Here is a 25,882-nt window from a genome sequence, read left to right as displayed (position 1 = left end):
TTCAACCATCAACACATATGTTTCAAATATGCAAGAGCCGTGATGGCTGAGGGGCAATTTTGTTATCTATTCAGGTAATGAACAGAGCTATAACTGCAGTCGTTATATGAGATTCTGCAAGAAATTCAGCATTATCATCCAAGTGATATGACACATACTACTTTTACAAAAAGCTTTCAACACCTCTCTAAATTAGTTAATGAAGAAGACAAAAAAATATCTGACAAATGATATCAATAGCACAAAAGTAAAAACGTCACCCTTGATTTAAAATACTATTCACATTAAAACTGTTTTTAGGAACTTTCATGTTTAAGAGCATCTTGGTTATCATACCAAAGTAGAAAATCTTCTCCTCCCAACTCCATGCCTCAGAGAATGGAGAAACTGGGGAATTCTCCTGTAGGTTTTATGGAAGAAAAGATTAATCCAGAAGTTTATTCCAAAAGCATTATTGCAAACAACTCTACAAATACTACAACTGCCAGTCCTCAAATCCTCAGGTATTTATGAAAATATCTTTCCTTTGAATCATGCAAAATCTTGGATGTGCAAATTTTTCAATGATGAAATTATTTTCTCAAGGCGAGTTTACTGCATGTGTATCTTTCCAGCCCAAGATTATTTGGTGCTCGGGTTACACCACATGTGAGCAGCTTTGGGGAGCAAACCACAGCTCTGCACAGCCCTCCAGCCGTTTGGTTTTATGGATGGAGATGGAAGACCTGAGGTCCAGCTCCTGCATCTTGCAGGCTCTCAGGCTTGTGTTTCTGTGAGGTGACACATGCAGCACAGAGAACATTTCCTTGGGTGCTGTTGAGAGATGCTGTTCTGGCAAGGGCTGGGTGGGGATTGTGGTCAGTGGTCTCCATGATGCAGACGTTGATGGCTCCTCCCTTCTCTTTCAGAGATGCACGTTGCCTGGGCTCTGAAGCTGCATTCTTTCATCTCACAGACAAGCCAACATTTCCCCTTCTTGCTAGGAGATACGCTAAAAATGATGAAATCAGAAAGGTTAAACACACTGATTCGAAACACTTAAACATTTGGATAACCACTTACTTAGGTGTAGTCATATTTTGCTCAGAAGTTTACTGAGTCATGCTTATAGTCAGCTATAACAATAATAACGTGAATGCACAAACCACAGGATCACGGGCCATGACTGAAAGAATGGGTACCCATAGAATCCTTAGAAGTAAAAACACTAAAGATGATTTTTATTTTCATTTGAAGAGTAAAAAGAAATTCAATCTTTTATTCCCCTAAAAAAAAAAAAAGTTAGTTATTGCCACATTTTTAGAGGTACTAAAACTTCCATTCCGTATAAAATTTGTGCTATATGAGATCTGAATAAAAAAGATCAGTGAATATATAATTCTCAAAAATTGTAGTTTCAGATAGGCCAAATATAGACAGACATCTGCACTGAACTTATAAACAACTTCAGCCCTGATACACAAATTTAAATTTCTATTATTTTAAATATTTTCTTTTCAACATGTGCAAAAATAAATTATTCGAAACAGGGTTCCTTTCCAAGCTTAATTTTACACTTCGAAATAAAACTAAAGCTGAAGTTTTATTCCTTTATTTTAGGGGTTCAAAATGTTTCATTTACAGTCTTTTTTGTTAAAAAAAATATTTTTATTTCAGTTGGGTGAAATAAAAATATTTCCCGATGTTTTTCAGCTCGGTTGGTGGATCAAAACTAAATTATTTAAAACCCTTTGTGATTAAATATGGGATTTGACTGGTAGAGTGCTTCTCTAAACTTCCTCTGTAGACAAAACAGAGGCAGGTGTTTCAGGTGCTCAATTAGTCCTTGCAGCTTTGATTCCTTTCTGTTCTGAGGGTACAGTTTTCAACATCAAGATATTAATATATACATCCTGATGCAGCCTGCAGTCTGGTATACAAAAGGCAGCTTGTTTAGTGCTAGGTCAGTGAAGGAAAGAGACTCATCAAGGATACTGCAGTTCTGATGGCTGCTGCAGAGCAATTAAAAATTCCCAGGTAACATCACAAGGAACCGAATGTATCAATACAAATCAAATTCTTCAGAAATGTGTGACCAGCCAAAGTGGTATGTCCTCACTCCTTCCACAGGAAAGTCAGGAAAGAAGTGGCTTTCTATGGCTTTCATCTCTGATGTGTTGTTCTGCTAAAGGACAGGTTTTATGGGATTATGAAAAAAACATTGGCTAAAAGATTTCCTGTCCCTCTGCAAAGTGAATCAATGAATTAAGAGCACCCTTTTCTCTAGACCTAAAATCTTCATTTTTGGCACTCCATCCTGCAAAATGGAGTGAATGCAGAATACAAAAACCCCGTGAAGATCATCAGTTATGAATTTCCATGCCACACAAAACCCACTTTGACCATTGTATCAGCCAGCTGGCTTACGATTCCTAAAATATTAGCATAATGTAGTACAACATATACAGGAATTATAACAGCAAGTATTGGTTACTTTTCACCATTAAGTATATACAGATCTGCCTAGATGTTTTCTTCTTGTCATAGGTTCTGCAATCTATTTGAATATCCTCTGAAATTATACAACAGTTACATTTAGCAGTCAGAGCTATCAAAGCAAAGTTTTAGAAATGGAGAATAGTTCACAGATTATTCTTGTTTCACCTTCCTTATTTCTTTTGTATTCCTATGTTATTTTAAAGATTAATCTTTTTTTTAAAAAAAACTTTTTTCCCCCCTTCTTTTGCAAAAGAAGCCTGTATTTCTGAATGATAAAAAAATACAAAGAAATTGCCTTTTCATTTCTGAAAACCAAACAACTGCATCTCAGCAATAATTAGTACATGGAAGTGCATGTACCACAAAAGATGATTATCATCAAATCTAAAGTAAGTGAACATATGGTGGTAGGATAAATCAACACAGAAGTAGTATAAATAACAACACCAAGTCATTAGGTAAATAGGGAGGAAAGGAAGATAACATTTCATGAAATAACTGCTGACAGGATAGCATTTGTTGAAAGAGAGTTTATGTTTAATGATGTTTCTCTTTTCTGTGGGGCCACTGAGGGTAACATATGACACCAGTGAAGTGGACATAATTTGGGTGCATTTTTCTAATTAAGTAAAATGGCCTTCAAAGTAATGGTGAGGAGATCACAAAAGTTAAGTGCTGCTTTTTAGATTCAGACTAGAGCTGGGGTTCTACTCATGGAGTTCAGGACTATCCAAGGCATGGAGAAGGTTAATGGTCCTTCCCATCCCCCTCCCATCCCCCCTCCCCTCTCTGTATCCAAGCAAATGGCCCACAGGACTGCAGAGAAAGACGCAGCTTGTTAAACCACTGCTGTACTGACTCAGGACATCTAAGACCATAAAGTTGTAATAGCATGCTGCTGTCATAGACTGATATTCTAATTGACAGAGCTGCCCGCACACAAGTGCAGTGCTTCGGGATGCTGGGCACATTGAATTCGGGGCAATTCAGGAGCTGAGCAACGCATTGCTCAAGTATAGGATGAAATTACAGTGCAAGGATCCTGAAGCGTTAAAATATATCAAATGCTTTGGATAGTAACCCTCTCGAGTTTTAATTTGGCACAGGGTCAACTATGACTGCCAGCTCTGAGAGGGAGGAGGGGAAAGGATTGATACCAGTAGGAAGGGTGCTGCTTAGAATTGTTTCTTTGGAGATAGAAATAGCATGAAGCTGATGGAAGCAGCTCCAGGGAGAAATAACATTCCCTAGTGAAATCCAACAGAAATAGTCTGTACAGTACTTCCACCATGTCACAGAGCGAATGGTGACAGTGCACAGAGGGTATTTCTATGCAGAAAATTACTGAGTAGCAGTAGGAGCAGGAGACACGTTACAAGATCAACATGACAAAGTGAGCAATTAGGCTTTCCCGAAACAGAGGACAGAATTTTTCTGCACCCTGTCATCAGCTCTAGGGCTAAGGGTGATGCGTGTGACCTTACACAGGCTGATCACAACAGGCCATGCTGGGTCAGGACCTATTGAGTTGCTTCCTTCAGTGCAGGTGGTGGAGTTCATTCCAAATGTAGCTACTCAGAAGCATTAAACAAAACATAGTATGCATTAAAATGACATTATTAAGGTTACAAAGGTTACAGAGTCAAGCACTCAAAAGCCACCTCTGCAACCTTAATTCAGTCCCCATTGTGTGTTTTCTCCATCTTCCCACGACTCTCTCATACTTCTACACCATACGTAAGCCTTATAGTAAATTTTGTTCATATCAGCACAACAGTGAGATGAGCTTGTAAGCAATATTACACATACAGTATAGAAGAACTCATATAGGAACTACCTGACCAATTATTTTATCTTCATGGTTTAATACGTGATCCCAGGATATATTTACTGGATAATATGTAAACTGCTCGGACTTAATCCCTGACTTTTTGGTTCAGACTAATGTAATATTACTTCAGATGTCTCAGTGAGGCACCCATGTTAGGAGGATACGCTCTTTCTGGCAATAGTGAGATTAACTTTTGCTGGCTGGAGATAGAAGTAGTAACTTGCCATTTGCCTCTGAACCCAGAGAGTCTCTTTTGTAAGGAGATGAATAAATGGGTAGGGGAAAAAATTGCCTAAACTCAAATTAAAATCATCTGAAATCCACTGAGAAGCTAAGTCTTTCTACTAGCAAGACTCAACTAAAATGAGCACAGGTATCCTTCCTTTCCCTGGGGAAAATTTTATTCCCAAAATAAAAATTTATTTTTGCCATGACTAGTACCAATATAAAAGTTGCCATATATTTGCTGCCATCAGGAAACTCTGCTAAAAGCCAGCAAACAAGCTAGAAATTACCCTAGCGATAACTTAGCCACCTGCTCTGGGGAAGCCACTGCCATCAGTTCAGGCTTTCTCAAATCACAGCATTAACAAATTTCTATCATTAAACATTTCCTAACACTAACAGTGTTTGAACAGGAAACCTGTTAGCAAAAGCTACATGTACTGATGAACGCAGCGATGAAAATTAACTAAATCAGCATCGTTTCAGCATTTGACTGGGGGTTGCATTGCTCTGGGCTTCACATCTGGGGTTTTATACCAGTTGCATTTCTCTGAACTTCTTGGGACATACCTCTTATCTGCAAAAAAATTTCCCAGGGTTGAGCTGTGGCCAGCTGGACACTGTTGAACTCTGACGTCAGGCCACGTTTTGTGTTTGGGAATAAGTTTAGTCGCTCTGGTAACTGAAACAGCCTTAAGTTATGCTTATCCCATGAATCCCCAGAAACGCTGGCTGAGAAGAACCTACAAGCAGAAATATTTCATGGCAATAATTTTGTAACAAAACAAAAACCAAAACCACAGCAAGACCCAAAAGCCAAGAGAGGGGTGTGTTAATGGTTATATATCAAAGCTTCTTTGTCAACAGATTTTTCCGAGTATCTACTTAAAACACTTTTTCTTCTGATTTGTACCATGCTGGAAGAGCAGAGCTTAGAAATGTAGACCTGAGGACCTTAGCCTTTATTCAAAGGAGCTTTTGACTTGCTTCAGTGTAACTAAAGGCTCCAGGAATTAGGTCCTTTTTTTAGGACCATGAAAACAGACAATTAACATTATTCACCTAAAGAAGTTCAAGGGCAAATGCAAGGCCCTGCACCTGGGTCGGGGCAATTCCCAACAGCAATACAGACTGGAGGAGAAGTGGATTGAGAGCAGCCCTACAGAGAAGGACTTGGGGATACTGTGGATGAAAAATTGGACATGAGCCAGCAATATGCACCTGCAGGCCAGAAAGCCAACTATATCCTGGGCTGCATCACAAGAAGTGTGACCAGCAGGTTGAAAGATGTGATTTTTCCCCTGCTACTCTGCTCTCATGAGACCCCACCTGGAGTACTGCATCCAGCTCTGGGGTCCTTAGTACAAGAAGGATGTGGATGTGTTGGAGCGAGTCCAAAGGAGGGCCATGAAAATGATCAGAGGGCTGGGAACACCTCTGCCGTGAAGACAGGCTGACAGAGTTGGGGATGTTCAGCCTGGAGAAAAGGCAGCTCCAGGGAGACCTTATTGCTGCCTTTCAATGTATAAAGGGGGTTTATAAGAAAGATGGAGAAACACTTTTTACCAGGGCCTGTAGTGACAATTTTAAACTGGAAGAGGGTAGTTTTAGATTGGACGTAGGGAAGAAATTCTGTACTAGGAGGATGGTGAGAAACTTTACCGGGTTTCCCAGAGCGGCTGTGGCTGCCCCATCCCTGGAAGTGTTCAAGGCCAGGCTGGATGGGTCTTGAAGCAACCTGGTCTAGTGGAAGGTGCCCCTGTCCCTGGCAGAGGGGTGGAACTAAATGATCTTTAAATGTTCCTTCCAACCCAAACTATTCTACGATTATTAAAAACAAATAAATAAATTTCAGCACATAAAAATTTTACCTCTGTAGACAAAGCTTTCTGTGGTGTACTTAATGAATTTTTCCTTTCAGCTATCAACCATTGTCTATTCTACTGTACTTAGAAACATCTGTTATTTGTTCTTTTTTTTATTGTACTTCATAGGCTAGAATATATTGGCTTTACATGGTGACTGTTAGGGTGGATGTTGCACAAATAAACAAATTCAAAAAAGCCTGCTTTACCAAAAAAAAAATTAATAAAAAAATTGTATCTAAATAGAAGAAACAGGCAACAGTTCCAACACATTTTTAATGGAACAGATAGAATTTTATAACTACAGCTTTTTCACAGTGTCCCTGTGAAATCATATGATAGAATATTTGCTATCATAGCACTGTATTATCCTACAATTGCAAGGCATCACAATAAAACTTCAAGTACAATAAAAAAACAAAATTGCAAATACAATAGATTTTTTTCTATTGTAAAGTTAACATATAACAGCATATAAAATAAGCTCCAAAACTGATGAATGTTGTATAGGATTTTCACAAAATAAAATGCCTTTTGCTTGTGAGACAATGCACATCCATGGCTATCTCTCTCCAAATTTTACCCCATATTATTCTTTACTTTTCCATTGGGTAAGTGATTTGAGCTGTCAAAAGAAAAAAAAAAATTCCAATGTAGAAAAAAATAAGAGTTAGAAAGTAGAAAAAAAGTGAAAGCAATGAGGAAAAGCAAAGTATTAGCCACCCCCCTGCCTTTGTGGCACTGCAGCTGTGTAAATTACAGATTCTATTTCAGCCCTTCGTCTCCTTTCTTCCTTTGGCCTTGAGTTTGCAAAGAAACACGCTCATCTTTCCCAATTTTCTCCTTGGTTCCTGCAAAATGAGCAAATGATTAATAAAGCCACATGCTGGACAATGGGACGTGCAAGGCAGGAGCAGAGGAGAGCTCATGCACAGTGCAGCACGTGGAGTCCTCTCCTGTCCATCCCAGGGTGGGCTTCCCCACCAACTGCCTCCAACCCCAGCAGACACTGCAGTGAGGCCAATGCACAGAAGTCACCCTATTTCTTTCTGTCGGTAACCTGCCCTGAATACTTCCTATCATAAAAAACCCCTGCAGCCTGAACAATAAAAACCTCTTACTGGGGTGAAACCCAACCCATAGTAAGAGCTTTTTGATATTTTAATGGTAATTTAAGGTACTGCATGTTGTTTTGGGTTGTTTCTGGGGGTTTTTTTGGTTGGTTGGTTTTCTTTTATCTTTTTTCTCTGCTCATTTATTCCTCCTTTGGCTTCAGGATCTTTAGTTTATTGGGTTTGTTCCTCTGCCTACAGAAGGCTAGAGGTAGCCTCATTTCTAATTCTGCCATACATCACAAGGAAGATCATTTCAGGGAAAGAGCTGAGTGAATAATGCCAGATTCTCTGACTGACAGAGAAACAATTAGACGAGGTCAAACTGAAAAAAGCCCAAGCTGCGGGGTAAAATTAAGATTTTTTTAGTTCTTCCATTTAAATAAAAATATTTTAGTTAATTTTGTAGTTACATAAGTCTAGTGTTAAATCATTCGAATTTTATTTCAGCTGTTGTAAAAATAGAGCACAGAGTGGAGCATTAAATGTTACACATATTCTGAAATATACTCCTCCATTTTTTTTCAGCAAAAATTCCAAAACACTTAGCAAATTCAATCCAATTGTGATACTGCTTCAGTATTGCATTTGCATTTCTCATCAGTGTTAACATTTTAGATGTAAAATCAAACCACTGTTGAGCTGGCTTTAGCTTACTGCTTTATTTGTGTGGGACATTTTTAAGGATTGGGATTTAATACTTACCTGGAACAAAACCACATATGAAAATTCTGTCTGAAGGGAAATGTCTGAGTCCCCATAGCTCTCCTGAGAGGACACCTTGCTCTGACAGAGGCTGTTACTAACAGTTTATAACTCCTGATTTTTTAGTGTAAGCGTGCAATTCCTCTCTGACCATTTAATCCCTCTGAAGCAAAGCTAACTGGTCATCCTTCTCTAGGCTTGCATAAATTCACACATCAGTTTTAAAATGAGATGAAGATTGCATCTGATATTACTGAATGTCACATTCTGACATCAATCTGAAAGAATGTCAGTTTATAGCTGAATCTTAGCAACCTTTGCTTACATAGCCCAGGAGCTGACTTAGCATTCAAGTGTACCAAACAACTGTCTTGCCCCAAAATAGTATCAATGGTAATTTATCTATTTGAAAGTCAAATTGTTTAAATAGTTTGCTAGAAAACAATCAGGATAGAAGGGCTGAACAACTTATGTCAGAGAGCATTTTGTTCTGCCAAGAATCAGTGAAAAAAAAAAAAAAAAAAGAAGAAAAAAAAAAGAAGAAGCACCTGTATTTCTTTGACTTTTCTCCACTCCTGAGAAATTTATCTTTTTGAGAAGGTGGTGGACAAAAGTTTATCTACCTGTCTTTAAGCAAGCATCAGAAAATATGGAGTGGAAATGAGGGTTGGGTTCCTCTGTGTTTGATCTAAGGGGGACAGAGGACTTCTGAGGTTTGTTGGCTGCATGTGGGCTGACATACTTAACGCCAAGATTACTAATGAAAATATTACATGGAAAAAGTCTTTAATATTTAAGGTAATTGTTCAACCAACATTTTACCTCAACATTTCACTTTTTCTCTTTCCAATCTATTCTTTACCTGTTTTAAAATTCTATTTTAAAATAGCCATAGCTAATTCACCTTTTCCCTTAGCCCCATTGTATAATGCCTCCGCTCCTCTCTTTTATGAAAGTAGTGAAACTTCTGGTTCTTCTTTTAATTTCAGTTTGATTTTTGACAATTCTTGTTTTATTCTACAACTTTCTGACCTCAGGAACACGGCGTTTTCTGAGCATGTTTTGCTAACTCCTAGCATCCTCCTTTCATACAGCAGAATCGGCAGAAATTAATTCTATTATCTCCAGCTGGCAGGAAGCTCTAAGCCACAGGATGACCTGGTCTTGGTTATTTGCATCTTCATTTGCTCAGCTAGATACAAACTGAAGCAAACTTCAGTGCTTGAGGAGGTGGACCATTGGACACAGCGTACATAAAGCTGCAATTATTTCTGGATATGTTCCCCTCTCTATGTTGTAATTTCCATAGAATCTTTAGTAAATTTAAGGGCTTCATTACCCAATATCCAGGACTTTCCATGCAAGGTACAATTCAAAGATAACTAAAGACCAGTTAAATGTGTGAAATGAAGGCCAAGGGCAGCAACTTCATTTCTCAGACATAGCAATATGCTTACTAGAAGTATCAGGGAAAGATACAGCCTCCTATGTCCTCCCACAAATTCTTAGTCTCATTTCTCCTCCCTGAACTTCTGCAAAGTCCACTTTCTTCCCATTAGCCCTGTCTTCCGAACTTGACCTCTCTTGAGTTATACCACTCTCCCTGCCACATCAAAACTACACTGCTACTTTCCATTTATTTTTCCTTATTTAAACTCTCATAAGCTCTTTCATCTGCTAAGAAGCCACTTTGCTTCCACATCAAAATTTCATGTTGCCTGAAGGACTGAAAAGCCTCAGGCTGGGCCACTCTCCTTCTGACCCCACACTAAGGTGTGCTTGGCTTTCTAGTGCAAAGTTATATGGATAAAACAACACATGAAAAAGAAAAGAAGAAAGTATATATACTAAGAACAAGTATTCTTCACATCATTAAATGTTCCACTGAAATATCAGTCACATACCATGATGAGAAACAAAATAGATGAGTTTGTACAAGAAGTAATAGACTCAACCTCTCCTGCACATAGGCAGTTGCACCTGTTGCAAAAGGCATTAGTAAAAGACTGTCTCCATAAACAGTGACTCTGCAACAAATCCTGAAAGGGGGCTGAAAAGAGGATTGCACTGGCACAGGATCCCAGTGAAGTGACAACGTATCCCACTGGTAAAAAGAGGGCAATTGTGCTCCCCTAAAAGTTGGATAAAGCAAATTCTTTATAGCCAGTTTTCAGACAGCAGGTTCTATGTATGAAATGATGAACTAGCATTTGTGTTTTCAATATATTAAACATTTTGCTATCACCAATTTACTGCTGCTGGTTGCTTCCACAGTTTTTTGGCTAATATGTGCCAGTTTTCACTGCGAAGTTATAGCAGTGTGCCTTACCCATCTTCTAGTACCCTGCTACTCAATCCTAATACCATTTTCTGGCTAATGTTGATGTGTGAGCTGAAATGATCTATAACAAAGAGACATTAACCTGTAAAGCTGCTGTACTGGAAGTAGCCTTTGGTCAAATAAACTTACAATCACAGTACTTTCTCTTTGACACACAAACTCTCTACAACTTGCTTCCAATTTTATTTCTGTTAAGTGTCTTTCACCAAATGAAATAATATTAGAAAACTACATGAAACATGAAATGGATAGTTAATATTATAGTAACACAGGGTATTACAATAATGGGCTTGAATTTTTCACAGTTCCCATTATAACCTTGCTATTTAGGGGTCACAGCTGAGCCACTGTAGATTGTATTGGAATTAAACTGTAATTCAGAAATTTCTGGGTTACCGTGAGTTTTGCAAAGCAATTTTGAAGTACTAGGGGAAGAAAATTGGGGTTTTGTTTGGGTTGGGGTGATTTTTTTTTCCTGGTTGTATATATTCTATTCATTTGGATTGCTTTAAAAACCAAACACACCAACCAGATTTTAAAAAAATACAGAATGTTCTTAGTGAAGACTTCTGGATTTCTGGGTATTTTGTGAGTATTCTGTTTGAAACATTGGAGATTTTTCCAGTTTGAGAGAAAAATAGCTACCAAGCAGATGCACTAGCTATTTCAAAATACTCCCTCCCGCTACACCAACAGAAAACTACTGTTGATTGCCACTGCTTAATATTGTCTCCCACACATTTAGAAAGGCATGATTTCTAGAGTGAAATACCCAGGACAGTTCACTGAAATGAAGCTTGGCATCCAGATTGCTAGCCTGGCTGTAATCACCCTTTGAGTTATAGAGCTTGTAAATCACATATCAAAACATGGGAACACATCAATTAATGTTCTACTGGAAACAAATCAAGGACAAGCCTACAGTGTGACATTCTGCCAGTTTTATTTTGAATAGACGTGGGGGAAAAGCTGAAATGTTTGGTCACAGCCTTTGTTTACCCAATCTGTCTTATATACTATTGCATAATGCTATCACAATATTAATATGCAAATCACCACTCAAAGAAAAGCCATGCTTTCCCCATTGATTTTCAGCTGAGCTTCTGTTACAAAGAAAAATACTTAGCACTTATATTTCTTTTTCATCTTCAAAACTCTTTTAGTACATTTTAATTAATCCTTTTCCTTTCATTTTTCTGACCCTGCATTAGGTTATCTGCCTCCTTTACTCGGGTACTCTCAAGGTTATGTCCTCCTCTCAATGTTTTCCCAAGACTTTTCATGTTTTCAGAAATGATTTCCCTCTCATCTCTTTTTACGCCTAGAATGCAGACCGCAGGAGACTGGCCAGAAGAAAAGGCTAGACAAGGGCAGAAGAAGTTTCCAAGGTCAAAAAGAAACAAAGGAACTCTGTTTCCAGGGAATAATGAACAGTGGCCCCATCTACTGCTGCTGCTGCTTTTTCTTAGCAGGTGCCTTAGCCTGGTCTCAGGCAATCTCTGGGGAGTTGGTAAGGTGACTTTTCCATAGGACATCATGCAAGATGTGGTGCAGCTCAAGGGCTGTGCACGTGGGCATCCAGTTCAAGGTGGCAGATGAGAAAATAGCAGTAGCCTCTTATGGAGAGGAACTTTTTCTCCTCAAAGAGGATTTCTGCTGCAAAGTGTCGCGTGGGAGGCAGAACATGCTTAGGTCCTACAGGAATTTCCCTGCTCACTGGGGAAACATTGATCTGTGTTATAAAAGGAAAACTCTCAGTCCAGATTTATCCTGCGAAACATTAAGAGCCCCCTTTTTTAAAAAAAGATTCTATTTCCATATGTTTAATTATTTTATTATATCCTGTATTATTATTACCTACTGTGTGCTTTAGCTAGATGTTTTGATGACAATTTTAAACATAAGCGGTTGAGGTGCTCTGTACCCTTCTGAAGGTTAGTCACAACATGGGCATCACTCCTAACCTACTAAAACTCTGAAACCAGCATTTCAGCAGTGCACAGGACAAATGCTTATTCATTTCCAAAGGTTCCCATTCCACTCCCAGAGCACAGATGGGCACATGGGGGACTTGACAATGGGCTTCCCTTGGTAATAAAAAGTGGAGAACTCCTGTGGTACTCCTGGAGTCAGTCATCTGCATTTCAAAGTGGGGGAAAGGCTTTCTGTACTCAAGGCAGAGAGAACGGGACTTTTAAAGACACGTTTTGTATCACAACTGTTGATGGAAATACAGCTCAGATTGTTATAATTTTCATTGACATTTTAAGAGTTAGAGTATGGTAAGTGATCTTCACATTTACTTACAGGAAATAGTGCTAGTAGTTTCCCAGAGTGAAGGGTGTTTATCTTTTTAAGAAAATGTGAATTTTGGCAATAAACATATTTTCTCTGTTTCCTCTTTCAATTTTAATTACCTTTAAGAACAACTGTTATAAATGTAAAGAAATACTTGAAAAGTCCTTTGAAAAGGAAATATTTCTGTTACTTCAGCATAACATCTTGAAATATCAAAATAATTCTCACCTTTTTTTTTGCCCCACAGTAGTTTCAAGCTGCAATAATTTATAATTTCTCAGTTATTGCTTTTATTTTTATTTTATTTTCTGATATGAGAGTAAATATTAAAGTCTCCATATCTCCACTTGGCAGGACATGCTACCTAGATGTTTTCAGAATACTTCTTAACCAATAGCAAGTGTTGTCTGAAGACAGAATTTAGAGATGACTCAAAGATAATAACAGGTACTGGGTGCGTTAGCTGATATGATACACTTTGCTCTTGTTCTGGTAAATGTGCTGGGCAGCAGATGTAAAAAGCTGTATTTCATTTGGAGGAGACACAGTCATGCATTTAATTTATAATTCACATAAAATATTAAGTCTATGATTAGGTTTTCATTCTTTCAAGCAATAGGGACCTAAGTTTTTAAAACTTTTAGTTCTAAACCAGTGCCTCTGGTAGTGTATTTAGCAAATCTGTGATGCTGGAGACAGACATAACTCCACATTTACTTGCACTGCACGTACTCTGACTTCACTGGACTTTCTAGATTGTACCAAAAAGTGCAAACTAGGATTAAACTGGAAAGGATTAAGTGAGAGCAGATTGTTAATTTAAATAATTGAATATTTAAGTAGCTTGGTTTCTGAAAACATCCATGTTCCTCTCTGTTATTACTTTTTGTTTATCTTGCACTGCTTAGATTGGAGATTTATAAACACATATTTGTATATAAATATATGTTTATATATACAAATACAGACACATATATGTTTTGTCAGATTTCTTTGTCCTCCTTCTAGAAAAAAAAAACCAAACCAAACCCAAAACAACTACTCAGTTTACTTCCCTTTGCACCTTTAAAAATCTCATAGTTACTATGGAAACAGCTATTAAATTGGGAGTGGCAGTAATTAATAACATATGCAAGTGCAATATGAAGTCTAAAACATAACTAATCCCAGCATTTGGAGTGAATTGTACAGAGCTGCCCTTTTTGCTTTGCATGGCACTGCAGACTGCGCAGAGCCATTTATTACAAGGGGGCTTAACGATACCGCACTGATACATTATGGCTGAAATAGTTTGGACAACGGAAGGAGTATTGACCTATATGAACAAATGACATTATTGTCACATAGTTTAACGGAGCGTGATTCTGGAAACAATTAGACCCATACAGATACTATGGGCAAACGCAAAATACTTTACACTTTTAGACAATGTAAAAATACTCACTTGCTGCAAAAATGATAGCAGAAGCTTGAAATGTAACTTTAAAATCCATTGCCTCATTTTAATTATAGAGACAGGGGCTGATCAGATGTGCAACTTTACCTACAGCTGCTTTTATCTTTTGACTTGTCACTTTAAAAGCTGAACTGGAATTTTTTAAGAACTGCCAATTAAAGATTTTTAAGAAACCATGAAAGATGAGAGAACCTATCTGCCCTTAGGCTTGATTGGAGAAGGAATATTATAAATATTTATTTGTTATTTTATTATTTCTTAAGAGTACTTGCCATAAAGTCTACCATCTATCCCATTAGCCTCTCTCATTAGAAAATATGGGTGCACAAGAGATTCAAATTTATCTTAAGTAATTTTTGCAGTTGGTGTAAAATATGTAGCAGATGCTGTATGATCAGGCTGAGGTATATTGCATTATACAGGAGAGAGTTCTGCCTTCACCCTGAGCACAAGCAGTGGCTCTTGTGCTCCTAAACCAGAAGCTATGTGGCCTCCATTAGCTGAGCTAATAATCTCTCGTTAGGGGCAAAACATATTGGATGGGCCTGATCCCAGATAACGGGCCTGCCTGGCTTCTGATCCAGCACAGCGTGGCCACGGCAAAGTCACAGCATGCTGCAGTGTGCTCCCCAGGCATACTGACAGACTTGCTGAATGTGTGTCTTCTTTTTACCATTACGATTCCTAATCTGCGATCTTTTAATAATAAGTGGACATGTGTGCACCAGTATGTTTAGACCAAACCTCTGCCAGTGTTCTTCTTCCCCTTTTTCTTCTTTGTTACTCTTCCTGCTTACCTGCTTCTTTTCCTTTTCAGCACTGTTTCCTTCCCCTTACCATCTCATCTTCCTAATCAATTTTTCTCCTCCTCGTGTTCCTGTTTTCTCGTTTCACTCTACTTTTCTCCATCTCACTCACTCCTTTTAAAAAATTTTTCTTCCTTTTACGATACATAAATTTATTGTTCTGTCTTCATTTCCACATGCACAACCTTCCTTCCTCATTTGTACTTTCCTGTTCTTAACTCTTACTTTCCCTGTATTCTTTTTTTTTTTTTGGTTATCCTCTCCCTGCCCCGCATTCCTTCTAAGTTATTTTTGTATTCACTAATAGTTTGCAAAGCAGACGAAATGGGATACTGATACCATCTCAGCCACCTATTTTAGGATGGGATGCATCCTTCTGTGGAGGTGCTGGTCTGTGTTGATCTACTACAGATGGAGCTGGCATCACTAGTTTTTCCCAGCTGTCGAATTAAAAGCATCAGGAGGTTGATGATCCAACACTGAATGCAGAGGCCACTCTGTAAACGGTTCTTGGAGGCAATTCTCTGACAAATACCGTGTCTCATTCATGCACGATCCCTTGTCCAAAGATACCAACACTCACACGCTTTCAGGCTGTCATTCTTAGCTGGAAACACAAGTCACTTACACAACAGTCATTTAATTAAGAGCACAGTACTTACCTGTTGTTACTTATTGGATAAGACAAAAGAAATCTTTTTATTCTTGAAGGTACTCCGTGTGTATCTCACCAAGTACAGAATGGGAACAGTAATAACCACGTTCCCAAAAGATGGGAGTCAGATACAACTTTCCTACTAAGCTTTAGCTCATCCTGTTAAATTTCCAAAAGCAGTGTCTGTGGCTGGGCAGCATGATAGTACTCATTCTTTTTCAGAAATATTGCTAATTAAAATCTCAACAATAACTTCTGAATGCAGCTTTCATAATCACCTGGTTGATGAGGTTAAGCAGGTATGAGAAATTGAGGTGGCTTCACTGCATTTGGCTGACAGTGGTTTGCTGTGATTATTCGGTTTGCTATCCCAGGGAGCAGCTGTCCTTTCCTTCCAGTGGGACGATGTACTCTTTTTTTAGACCTATAAAGTTGCAAGATATCAGATTTCAGGAAAGCAGCATTCTTACATTTAGAAAAGCTTCTACTGGTGTAAGGATGAGTCTCACAGGGTGAAAATTTTGAGGGAAATTGCCTGATTTAGGAGGAAAAAAAAGAAATACATACATACTTTTGGTTTCAAGAAAGAACTGTATCTGCTTCAAGTCAATGGAAGGGATAGAATAAACTAAGCTAAAATAGATTAGGGGCTGGGTGGAAGATAGACAAGGTTGTACAAAAATATTGTGTCACTTAATCACATCCTTATATAAAACGTATATGTTACTTGTATAAGAGTGTTCTTAGAAGTTATATTTCTTCACAAGCTCTGAACGTACCACAGTTTAACATTTATAATTGAAGGTTTTCTCCAGCAAGATTACTGACATTTATGGTTTTCTGTGACTAGTGTCACAACATCAATATGAGATTTACAACAAGCACTTCTACATTACACTGTGAAATACAACACAGTGACTCTGGAACTAAAAAGTTAATTTTCCTTCCAAACCCAGAAGCATAATAATAAGACTGCAATGAACACAGAGACTTTCAGGACCAAAGAACTACCTCCACATAGTGCTACAATATCTTGTGTAGATGTATCAGGATCAGTGATACTTTAATAAACTTTGCATTATGCTTCCTCCTTAAATGGGTGTTGTGGTTTAACCCCAGCTGGCAGCTAAACCCCACACAGCCCCTTGCTCACTCCCCCAGCCCCAGTGGGATGGGGGAGAGAATCAGAAGAGTATAAGTGAGAAAACTCAAGGGTTGAGATAAGGACAGTTTAACAGGTAAAGCAAAAGCTGTGTCTGCACGCAAAGCAAAATGTGGAATTCATTGACTGCTTCCCATGGGCAGGCAGTGCTCAGCCATCCCCAGGAGAGCCGGGCTCCGTCACTTGTAACGGGGACTTGGGAACACAAACACCATCACTCCAAACACCCCTCCCCTTGCTCCTCCTCCCCCAGTTTATATAGTGACATAACACCATACGGTATGGACTATCCCATGTGTCAGTCGGGGCCAGCTGTCCCGGCTGTGTCCCCCCGCAGCTCCCTGTGCCCCCCGGTCTGGTGGCTGGTGGGATGGGGTGAGGTGCAGAAAAGCCCCTGACGCCGTGTGAGCTGCTCAGCGGTGACGAGAACACCCCTGTGTTATCCACAGTGTTTCCAGCACAAATTCAAACCACAACCCCATCCTAGCTACTATGAAGAAAATGAACTCTACCCTAGCGAAAACCAGCACAATGATTGAAGTTTTACCTGCCTGGCACTTTGTTTTAACATAGTGTTCTTTGGTATTCACAGAGAGAATATTTACTGTGCTGAGCTCTAAGTTTCAGTATTAAACTCTCCTAAAATTATTGTTGGTTTAACAGCAGTGTCAAAAAATCCAACGAAACAAAAGAAACATTCAGTGTGAAAATGCATAATCTCTGCTCTCATGACTAGAATTAGGGCGAATGTTTTCCTCAAACCTGACAATAACAAGAAAAAAAAATTATATCAGATAGGGAAAGTTTTGGTACTAGATGCAGCATGCTTACTCAAATGTGAATAAAAACAAGGGTGAGAACAAAACAACGTTGACTATCTTGCTGCTGGATATAGCTCACAAAGTTTTTACAATATAAAATGATATGTAATTCAAATATGTAAAACAATTCGGCTCCCTTGCAGCAGGCTGGATCCTGCATTTCCATCTGCTGCAGCCTTCAATAAGGTTTTTTCCCCTGAAATTAGAAATTGAGATCAGGCTGCCTGCGCTCTCTAGTCAGTCCTGCACAAGGAAACAGAATGAGAATTATTCAGTACGATTACCTGCTCCTGCCCTGTGTAACCCACAGACATAAAGATACTAGATGCCAAGAACAAAATGGTATTTTGGTATCACCATGGCATTGATTATCATAGAATTATAGAATTGTTTAGGTTGGAAAAGACCTTCAAGATCATCCAGTCCAACCATTAACCCAGAACTGTCAAGCCCACTGCTAAGCCATGTCCCTAAACACCACATCTACACATCTTTTCAATACCTCCAGGGATGGTGACTCAACCATGTCCCTGGGCAGCCTGTGCCAGTGCTTGACAACTTTTTCAGTGAAGATTTTCCTAATATGTAGACCTCCCCTGGTGCAACTTGAGGCTGTTTCCTCTCATCCAGTTGCCTGTTATCTGGGAGAAGAGACTGACCCCCACCTCGCTACAACCTCCTTTCAGGTAGCTATAGGGAGCGATAAGGTCTTCCCTCAGCCTCCTTTTCTCCAGGCTGAACACCCCCCAGTTCCCCCCGTCACTCCCCATCAGACTTGTGATCAAGACCCTTCCCCAGTTTCGTTGCTCTTCTTTGGACACGCATTAAGACCTTGTCATACTTTTTGCAGTATTTCAGCAAGCACATTTTGGCTGAACTGAATGACATCTGTGGTTCCATCTAGCAAAATACTTGTCATCCCAACCACAAGATGAAGTGTACCTAACACACTGCAGATTAGGACCAGCAAGAATAACAGCCACTACCTAATTATTGAATATAACCCCCCCAAAAAGACACTTAAGACACTTTGTCATTGCATGGTAACTATTCATAGAAGTGCTGCAATGACTGTATGTTAAGTCTTAAACTGCCACTGTTTTCCAAAAGTTTTATGACAATGCTGATTATTGAAGGAGGAGTTTATATACAAGTATAAAACCATAATGATAAAAATTTGAATCTGGTTCTAACCCAATATATTTTTTAAGAAAATATTTTTGAGAGACAGAAGGCCCCACTCATTTGTCTCTTATGCTGGATTTGCAATAGGATAACTAATTTGTGAAAATGTAAATAATATATCCAGAACTTGAAATTAAAGAGAAAGGCTTGATCGTGGATTAATACTTGTTACTGATACACTGAACCGAGAAGAAGCCTTCGATGCAAAATAAATTTTGTATTTCTGCAATAGGATTTTTTATTTCTGATTTATGGACCACCACAGTCAATAGAATGCTTCCCAGTAATTTCAGCAGAACCATAGAATACAATAGAATCATAGAATCATTTTGGTTGAAAAAGACCTTTAAGATCATTGAGTCCAACCATAAGCGCAGTACTGTCAAGTCTACCAAGTAGGTGCAAAGCAAGCTTTCTGTAAGACCCCTCTCATTGTACCAGTCCCTATCATTCCTGTGCTCCTTCACAGAAAGGTCTTGGTCAGACATGACAGGACATAAATTTAGAATGAGGTGAAGTAAGAATGACGAAAGATTTACTTTCATGGTTTGTCATTCAAGTCTATATTTAAGTGCTTAAAAAAGAACACTTGTCAGCTGTAACAGATCTTTAGGAACCTTAACACAGATAAATTATAAGAATATCTCCAGTACAACATTGCTGTGAAGTACAAACCATGTGTTTAAAATATTGTTTGAAATGTGACTGTGTAGGGAAATAATATAATCATCAAAGGGAGGAAAGGAATTGATCGCTTAGGAGGTTTTAATGGCTTTTTAAAATTTCATGATGAAACTACATTTGTGCTCTTTTTTTTTTTTCTGGTTTATGGGAGGATGAAGAAACAGCAGGAAAGTTAATTCTGCTAGTATTATGCTTTAAGTCAATCACACTTTCCCGTCAAAGCTAGTGGGAACTCATTTGAGTACAATTACTCATATCTATGGATGTTTGTAGGATGAGATCAACATTTCTAAACATTCTGCATCTCTATTAAATACCTGGCATATAAATGCATTTTTAAGTCATAAATAGTTAGGTGAAACAAAATAGTGAGTAATTAATAACTAACACATTACTTCTGGAGTAACCCCTGCATTCTTCTCTTCCCCGTGCTTCAGGGTGGCGTTGGCTTCCTAAGTTTCAGATTAAAAAAAAGGCAAAAATTCAAATCCCAGCTTCAAGCCTCACTTAATTTTGAAGGAAAACTGTTATTTGAGACCAGCTTTTCTCAAAACTGGGCTCCAGTCCAAGTTTGCTTGTAAATCCTGTAAAGCTTGCAAGCTGAACTTGAGTCGTATATCACAGATCTGAATCTTCCCATGAATGCCACATCGGTAGCCCTTGCCAAGCTCCCTTTTCCAGCCCTGGCTGCTCCTCAGAACCTCAGCTGGCTTGTTTGGAGTTAACCTGTCTATTTCTCTTCCACGCGGGAGCCATATGTAGATAGCTTTTTGCCTTTCTTTCATCCTCGGGTTTCAGTGAGCTCCACAGGCATTCACTCGCATGTAAGTAGCGTTCGCTGTAGGATTACCTTGCAGAGAGCCTTGTTACGCAGTTGTAAATAGCACAGTAGATTTGATGCTTCAAACATTGCTATATTAAAACATAGCGATGTTTTCTCTAGCATAATTTTCACATTTCAGCTATCATTACAGTGTACTAGTACTGGTGAAACAGTCACAATCCAGACCTTACTGTACTAGGTGGGGTGCCAACCCACCCATGCATTGCACCATTGCATTGCTAGCCATGTGTTATTGTTGTTGGAATTATTAGTAGAAATAGTTATTGCCCTAAGGAGCTCTATAAATGATGGATGCAGCATCAGAAATGCAGGGTTATAGAAAATTGTACTAATGATGAAAAAAACATTCCTGTGTAACCCTATACTTTTCTATTTATTATTTTACATTATCATTCTTTGATCTTTCTTAGTCCCTCCAAGATTATATTGAAAAGGCACATCTGAGGGAGAGTGGTCTTGCTATTCCCACCTACTGAAACCATTTCCCATGTGGGCTTGCACAGTCATTTGTACCCTCTCCTGCCCTAACCAATGTGTGCATCCTTTTCCATTTGCCCACTTCAGCGCGAGAGAACTCTTTCCCAGTTCAGTGCCCATGGCTTGGCGAGCCTCTGGGGGAAGCACAGCTGGGAATTGAACATGAGCATTTTTCTGGTCAGCAAAGATGACATGGGCAAGTGCTGGATCCTTCAGGTAGGGAAGGAGCCAGGTCGGGCATTTCCATCCTTTATTCTGAAGGAGTGTTGTTCACTGCGAGGCTTTAAGTGTTCTGGTGTACAACTAACAGAAGAACATCCAGTGTGTGGATCTCAGCAGAGTTTATGCATGAACTTGTGCCTACCTTCAGAGTACTATCAAGGAGCCAAACCAGTGTTTTTTTGGGAATATTCATGCTCATAACTGAACTGATGTCCTCTTGATACTGGATAAACTGTGGGGCCCCAAGCGTGAGGTGAGACCTTAAATGACACTCTAAGAAGTAAATTTGTCATGGCCTTGTGCAACTTGAAGTACCCCACATTTCAAGCCTCTTTCCTCTGTGCATTTCTCCAAACCTTTACTCCACTCCCCAATGTCTTCTCCACCCTGGATGTCATCTTGATACATGCTATTATGAAGCAGGACTGCTGTGTCACATGCCCACGACTCTGCAGTTACCCATCGCAGCAGAGGCCATCGGTGCCTCTGCACCCCTCTTAAGAAAGCAGGGATGCTCAGATGAGCTGTGCTGCCACTTGATGTGGCAAAACTGTAAAACCTATGGAGACCTACAAAAGCTGGGCTACAGATACCCTTCAGCCTGTTTTGAGTCTACAGGCTGTGGTATAATTTTAAAAATTGCTATTTCGGACTTGTATCCAAACCCTGAATCCTACGTACATACAGGTAGGTGGATAGGTGAAGACAACTGGGAGTTCTTCCCACCAGCTCTGAAGCGCCAGCTCCAATCCAGAAACAATGTAGATGACTGACTGCATGCTTTACAGATTGCAACTGAAATATCACGCTGGCTTCATGCCTGGGCAAATGTGAGCACTCAATTCTTCATTTGTGGATCTCAGCTTTGGTCCTTTTGCCACCTTTAAAATAGAGATGAACACTTCTCTGGTTTATAGAAACTGCTGTGAGTTAATACATTCAAGATGATGCCGCCCTTAAGTAGAAAGGAGATGAAAACAACATGAGTACTGGGTCTGCTCTTTCATTGTCACCTGTTGGACTAATTAAAGATATTAAAATATAATCACATAATTGTACTTAATTAAATACGTAAGAATATGTAAACGCATAACAAGAAAGAAAACCAAACAAAAATAACAACCCACAGATCGAATAGCAAATAAAAATGGTCACTGAACTTTTAATTGCTTTAGTAAATAAGCTACGAAATATATTCCTGGGTTACTTTCTCCATTCGTACCAAGCACGTATAGTTGCCACAGAGACTGGCACGTGTGAACGTGGGTAAAATAAAGGACAGGGAGAGGAGGGGATTTGTCCTCTGAATTTTCAAAGGGATCTGGAATTGCGCTCTAGGCTGGAGATGCGCCTGGGGCGGGGATGCAGCCCGAGGGCTCCCCGCCGTGCCCCCGCATCCCTCCAGTGCTGGGTGACCGGCGGGGACGGGACCCTGCGCAAGGCGGGGGCGGCCGGGCCGGCTCCGCTCGGCGCCCCTCGGCGGGGCAGCCCTCCGCGCCCAGCCGCGCCGCCGCGGCCACCGGCCGGCACAGCGGCGTTCATCCGTGTGGAGTGTTATATATACACACGGTCAACAATATATTTGAAAATGCAGCCCGGACTGGTGGCACACGGGCTGTGTGAGGCTGCCGCTTAAAGGAGGGGAGGGGGGATAAAATAAGGCACGAAGCTGTTTTAAAAATAGCGTGCGGGCGGCGGGGAGGTGCGGCACGCGGCGCCGGGGGCGGCCGGCCCGGCCCGGGAGTTCCTCGCTGCCTTGTAAGGAGCGCGGCCGCGCAGGGCCCGCGCCCGCCCCCGCCCCCGCCCCGGCTTCCCCCCGCCGCCGGAGGGAAGGCAGGAGCCGGGAGCGAGCTGCCCGTCGCCAACTCTCTCTCCCCTTCTTTCCTCCTCTCCCTTCAGGAGCTCCCACCCCGCCTGCCTCTCTCCTCCTCCTCAGTCTGCTCTGCAATCAGGGGAATAAATCGGGGAAGGAGACGCACAGACACAGACGGAGCGAGCGGGGATCTGTTACAAAAGTAGCCCTGATGGCGGCGGATCAGATGAAGCCGGAGCTGCTGCTGGAGTAGCGGAGAGTAGAGTATCTCCGTTTCTCCTCTTCCCCCCTCTCCACCCACAGATCTCCATCGTTTCTCCTCCTCCTTCCCACCCTCGGCCGCGCTCCCGCTTCGCCTCACATCCCTGGGCTGCGCCTCCTGCGAGGGGGCGGGTGGGGGGGAGCGGAGGAGGCTTTAAAAAACAACGGCCTGCCCCCCCCACCGCCACACACACCGTAATTGAATTTATTATTACTGCCGTCTCGCCGACTTGGGGAAGGGGGATCGATCTTCGATCAGGAAGATGGCTGCTGGCTGGCTCCTAGTCTTTAGCCTGACACTTTTCCAGTCCCTGGTGATGAACCACTCCTCGGAGGGACCTTTCCCCTCGGCCACCACGTAAGTCCCCGCGGGGCCCGGGCCGGGGCGGGGGGCGCGGGGGCGGCCCTCTGTGCCGCGGGGGGCGCGGCGCCGGCCGGCGTACAACGGGGACTAAAGTAACTCCGGGCGGGAAGTGGCGGCGAGGGAACACTGCCGGATTTCGGCTGCTTTGCCTTGGGAAAGAGTCACGGCAGCGGAGGTCCCCGCCGGGGCGGTGGTGGCGGGGGGGAGCGCGCCCCGGTGACGGCCGGCGGCGGCAGTCGTGAGGGGAGGGCTTCGCCCCGCGCCCGCGCACCCCGGGGCTCCGCCGCTCCGGGAGCAAAGTTTCGAGTGACAGAGCCCGCCCCCTCCTCCCACAACGGGTATTTCAGCCTGGCTGGACTCTTAACGCCGTTCCCTCTCCCACACCCCCACACCCCCCAAATTAAAACTTTCGCAATTTTACCAAAATCCGCGCAAAAGGCACATTTCCTCGCCGTCCTGCGGCGGGCGGGCGGGTTCGGAGCCTTGTGCTGAAGCCGCCTCCTCCCTGGCCGCGCTCCAGCGCACGCCGCGGGTGTTGTGCCAGTCGCAGGGCTCGGTGACAGTTGCAGGGCTTTGGTGACAGTTGCGGGGCTTGTTTGCGACCCGTGGCCGCCGGTGGGTGCCGGCTGTGCGCACGCGTGGGCCACCCCGGGGGGATTTCGCCTGCTTAAAGCCACAGAACTGGAGAGCGGCTCCCTCCGGCGCCGGCCTTGCGGGGACGCGGCCGCCGCGAAGGCACCTTTGCGGGAGCTGTAGGCGTTGCTCTAGCTGCAAGCGGCTGTACGTCTGGCCCTGAGATAGAAATCTTTAAAGCACTGCGTACGTATTAGCGTGAAAGTGTTGCCCGGAGCAGTGCAAAGATCGCATAACGAAAGCGTGCAATAAAAGAAAGGCAAAAATAAGCCAATGCATCGTATTGGAGCATCGCCTACGGATTGGGGAAAAAAACAAACCCAGCACGCTAAAACGCAATGTACTAGTGATGGTGTTTTCTTCCTTTTTCTTCTCTCTTTCTCACTTTTTTTTTTTTTTTTTTTTTAAGTACTTACCTTAGTTCCTGAATCTGGGTTAAAGCTACCAGTAGGTAACTTTTAAGTGGATGACTCACTTTAATGCATTTTACATAAGAAAAACAGTGCTAATGGTAGACTTCCCCATTGTTTAACGCTGGGTAGGATTCATTGCCCTCGTTCATCCTGTGCAGAAGGATGAGTTTAGAGCAATTACCAGCAATGCATTTTCGCCAATTAGTACTGCTGGTGGGTTGTTATAATTGGATTCAGTTCTGAGTATCGGTTCCATTATGAAAGGCTCAAAAGGGGTGCTCGCACTGTTAAATGAAAGAAAGGAATACAAAGATAAGTACAAAGTAACCACTTAATATCTTCTAAGTTGAATAAATACAGCCTTTCATTGAAGGGAAAATTCTCTTTCAAAACGTTCTGGTGCTGCAGTTTGTAAAAGATGTGCCGTGTAGAAGCAAGAGTGACAAAACACAAAGCCAGGGCTTTTTAAGTCGGTGCTTTTCTTGTGTTTGAGCTCCTGTATTTACTGTGTCTTATTGAGCTGATAAGGTTGTCATACACACCTAATTACAATTTATCTTCTACATATATTTTGCTAGCTTTAAAAGAGAAAAAAGGAGTATGAAACCTAATGGAATCCAAAGAATACTGTATAAAAAATATTGTATAATTTCAAATATGAGTCTAGATCACTTTTTAGCATAACATTACATGATTAAAACTGTTTTTGTCCCGCTGCCCGTGTTTGCTAATTCCCTTCAGAATTTACCTTTACTCCCAGTCATGATAATACAAATTGTCAACAGGGAAACATATTCTGTAACTTTAATTATAACTATACCTATGGTTAAGTAATTCGGAATATGATGCTAGTCAACAGCATTTGCTCGTTCTACACCATCGTCTTGCTGTTGTCTTTCTTTTTTTCTCATTATTATTCCATTGAAATATGGTAGAAACAATCTATAGCACCTGTCCATCCTCCATAGTAATGTTTCCCCTTTGAAATTGAATGAGAGTGCAGCTAAGGCTTGGTTCCTTTAGAAGACAGCACAACAAGTTGATGCAGGGAGAGTTGCTTTGCAAAAAGTAACAATGTAACAGGTGAAAGAGAAAACAATTTTTGGATTCTTTTTTAAGACTTGACAGCAGTGTTTAGTTTCCTGCTAGGGATTACAAATGGGGAAGAACAAAGAGAAGTAATCCAAATGCCCTGAATATTAAAGGTTTTAGATTTTAAGAATATTAAAAA

General features: G+C 41.0%; 1 protein-coding gene and 1 long non-coding RNA gene across 13 annotated transcripts in view; one reads left to right on the top strand and one right to left on the bottom strand.

Moving 5' to 3' along the window:
• Nucleotides 1–411: 411 nt before the first annotated feature.
• Nucleotides 412–24,362, bottom strand: LOC130150125 (uncharacterized). Of its 2 annotated transcripts, none has more exons than XR_008822123.1 (3): nucleotides 24,027–24,362; nucleotides 16,051–16,196; nucleotides 412–991 (listed from the first exon to the last, which is right to left on the bottom strand). It is a non-coding gene; the product is annotated as an uncharacterized LOC130150125 (long non-coding RNA). The 2 variants fall into 2 exon arrangements; XR_008822122.1 differs by lacking the exon at nucleotides 412–991 and adding an exon at nucleotides 6,687–7,250 and having other exon boundaries at nucleotides 24,027–24,360.
• The window catches only part of CACNA2D1 (calcium voltage-gated channel auxiliary subunit alpha2delta 1), a 436,670-nt gene continuing 433,038 nt past the window's right edge, over nucleotides 22,251–25,882 (top strand). For 3 of the 11 annotated variants that reach the window (XM_056340756.1, XM_056340755.1, XM_056340751.1), the window contains exon 1: nucleotides 22,261–23,599. In XM_056340756.1, the coding sequence (XP_056196731.1) occupies nucleotides 23,505–23,599 (95 nt within the window). In that variant the 5' untranslated portion in view covers nucleotides 22,261–23,504. Of the gene's footprint in view, nucleotides 23,600–25,882 lie in introns of all 11 variants that reach the window. The other 8 variants (XM_056340748.1, XM_056340749.1, XM_056340754.1 and 5 more) reach the window with 6 other exon arrangements.

This window comes from Falco biarmicus, chromosome 5 (assembly GCF_023638135.1).
Source record: "Falco biarmicus isolate bFalBia1 chromosome 5, bFalBia1.pri, whole genome shotgun sequence".
Lineage (NCBI taxonomy): Eukaryota > Metazoa > Chordata > Aves > Falconiformes > Falconidae > Falco > Falco biarmicus.
This window is presented reverse-complemented; position numbering and strand designations above follow the sequence as displayed.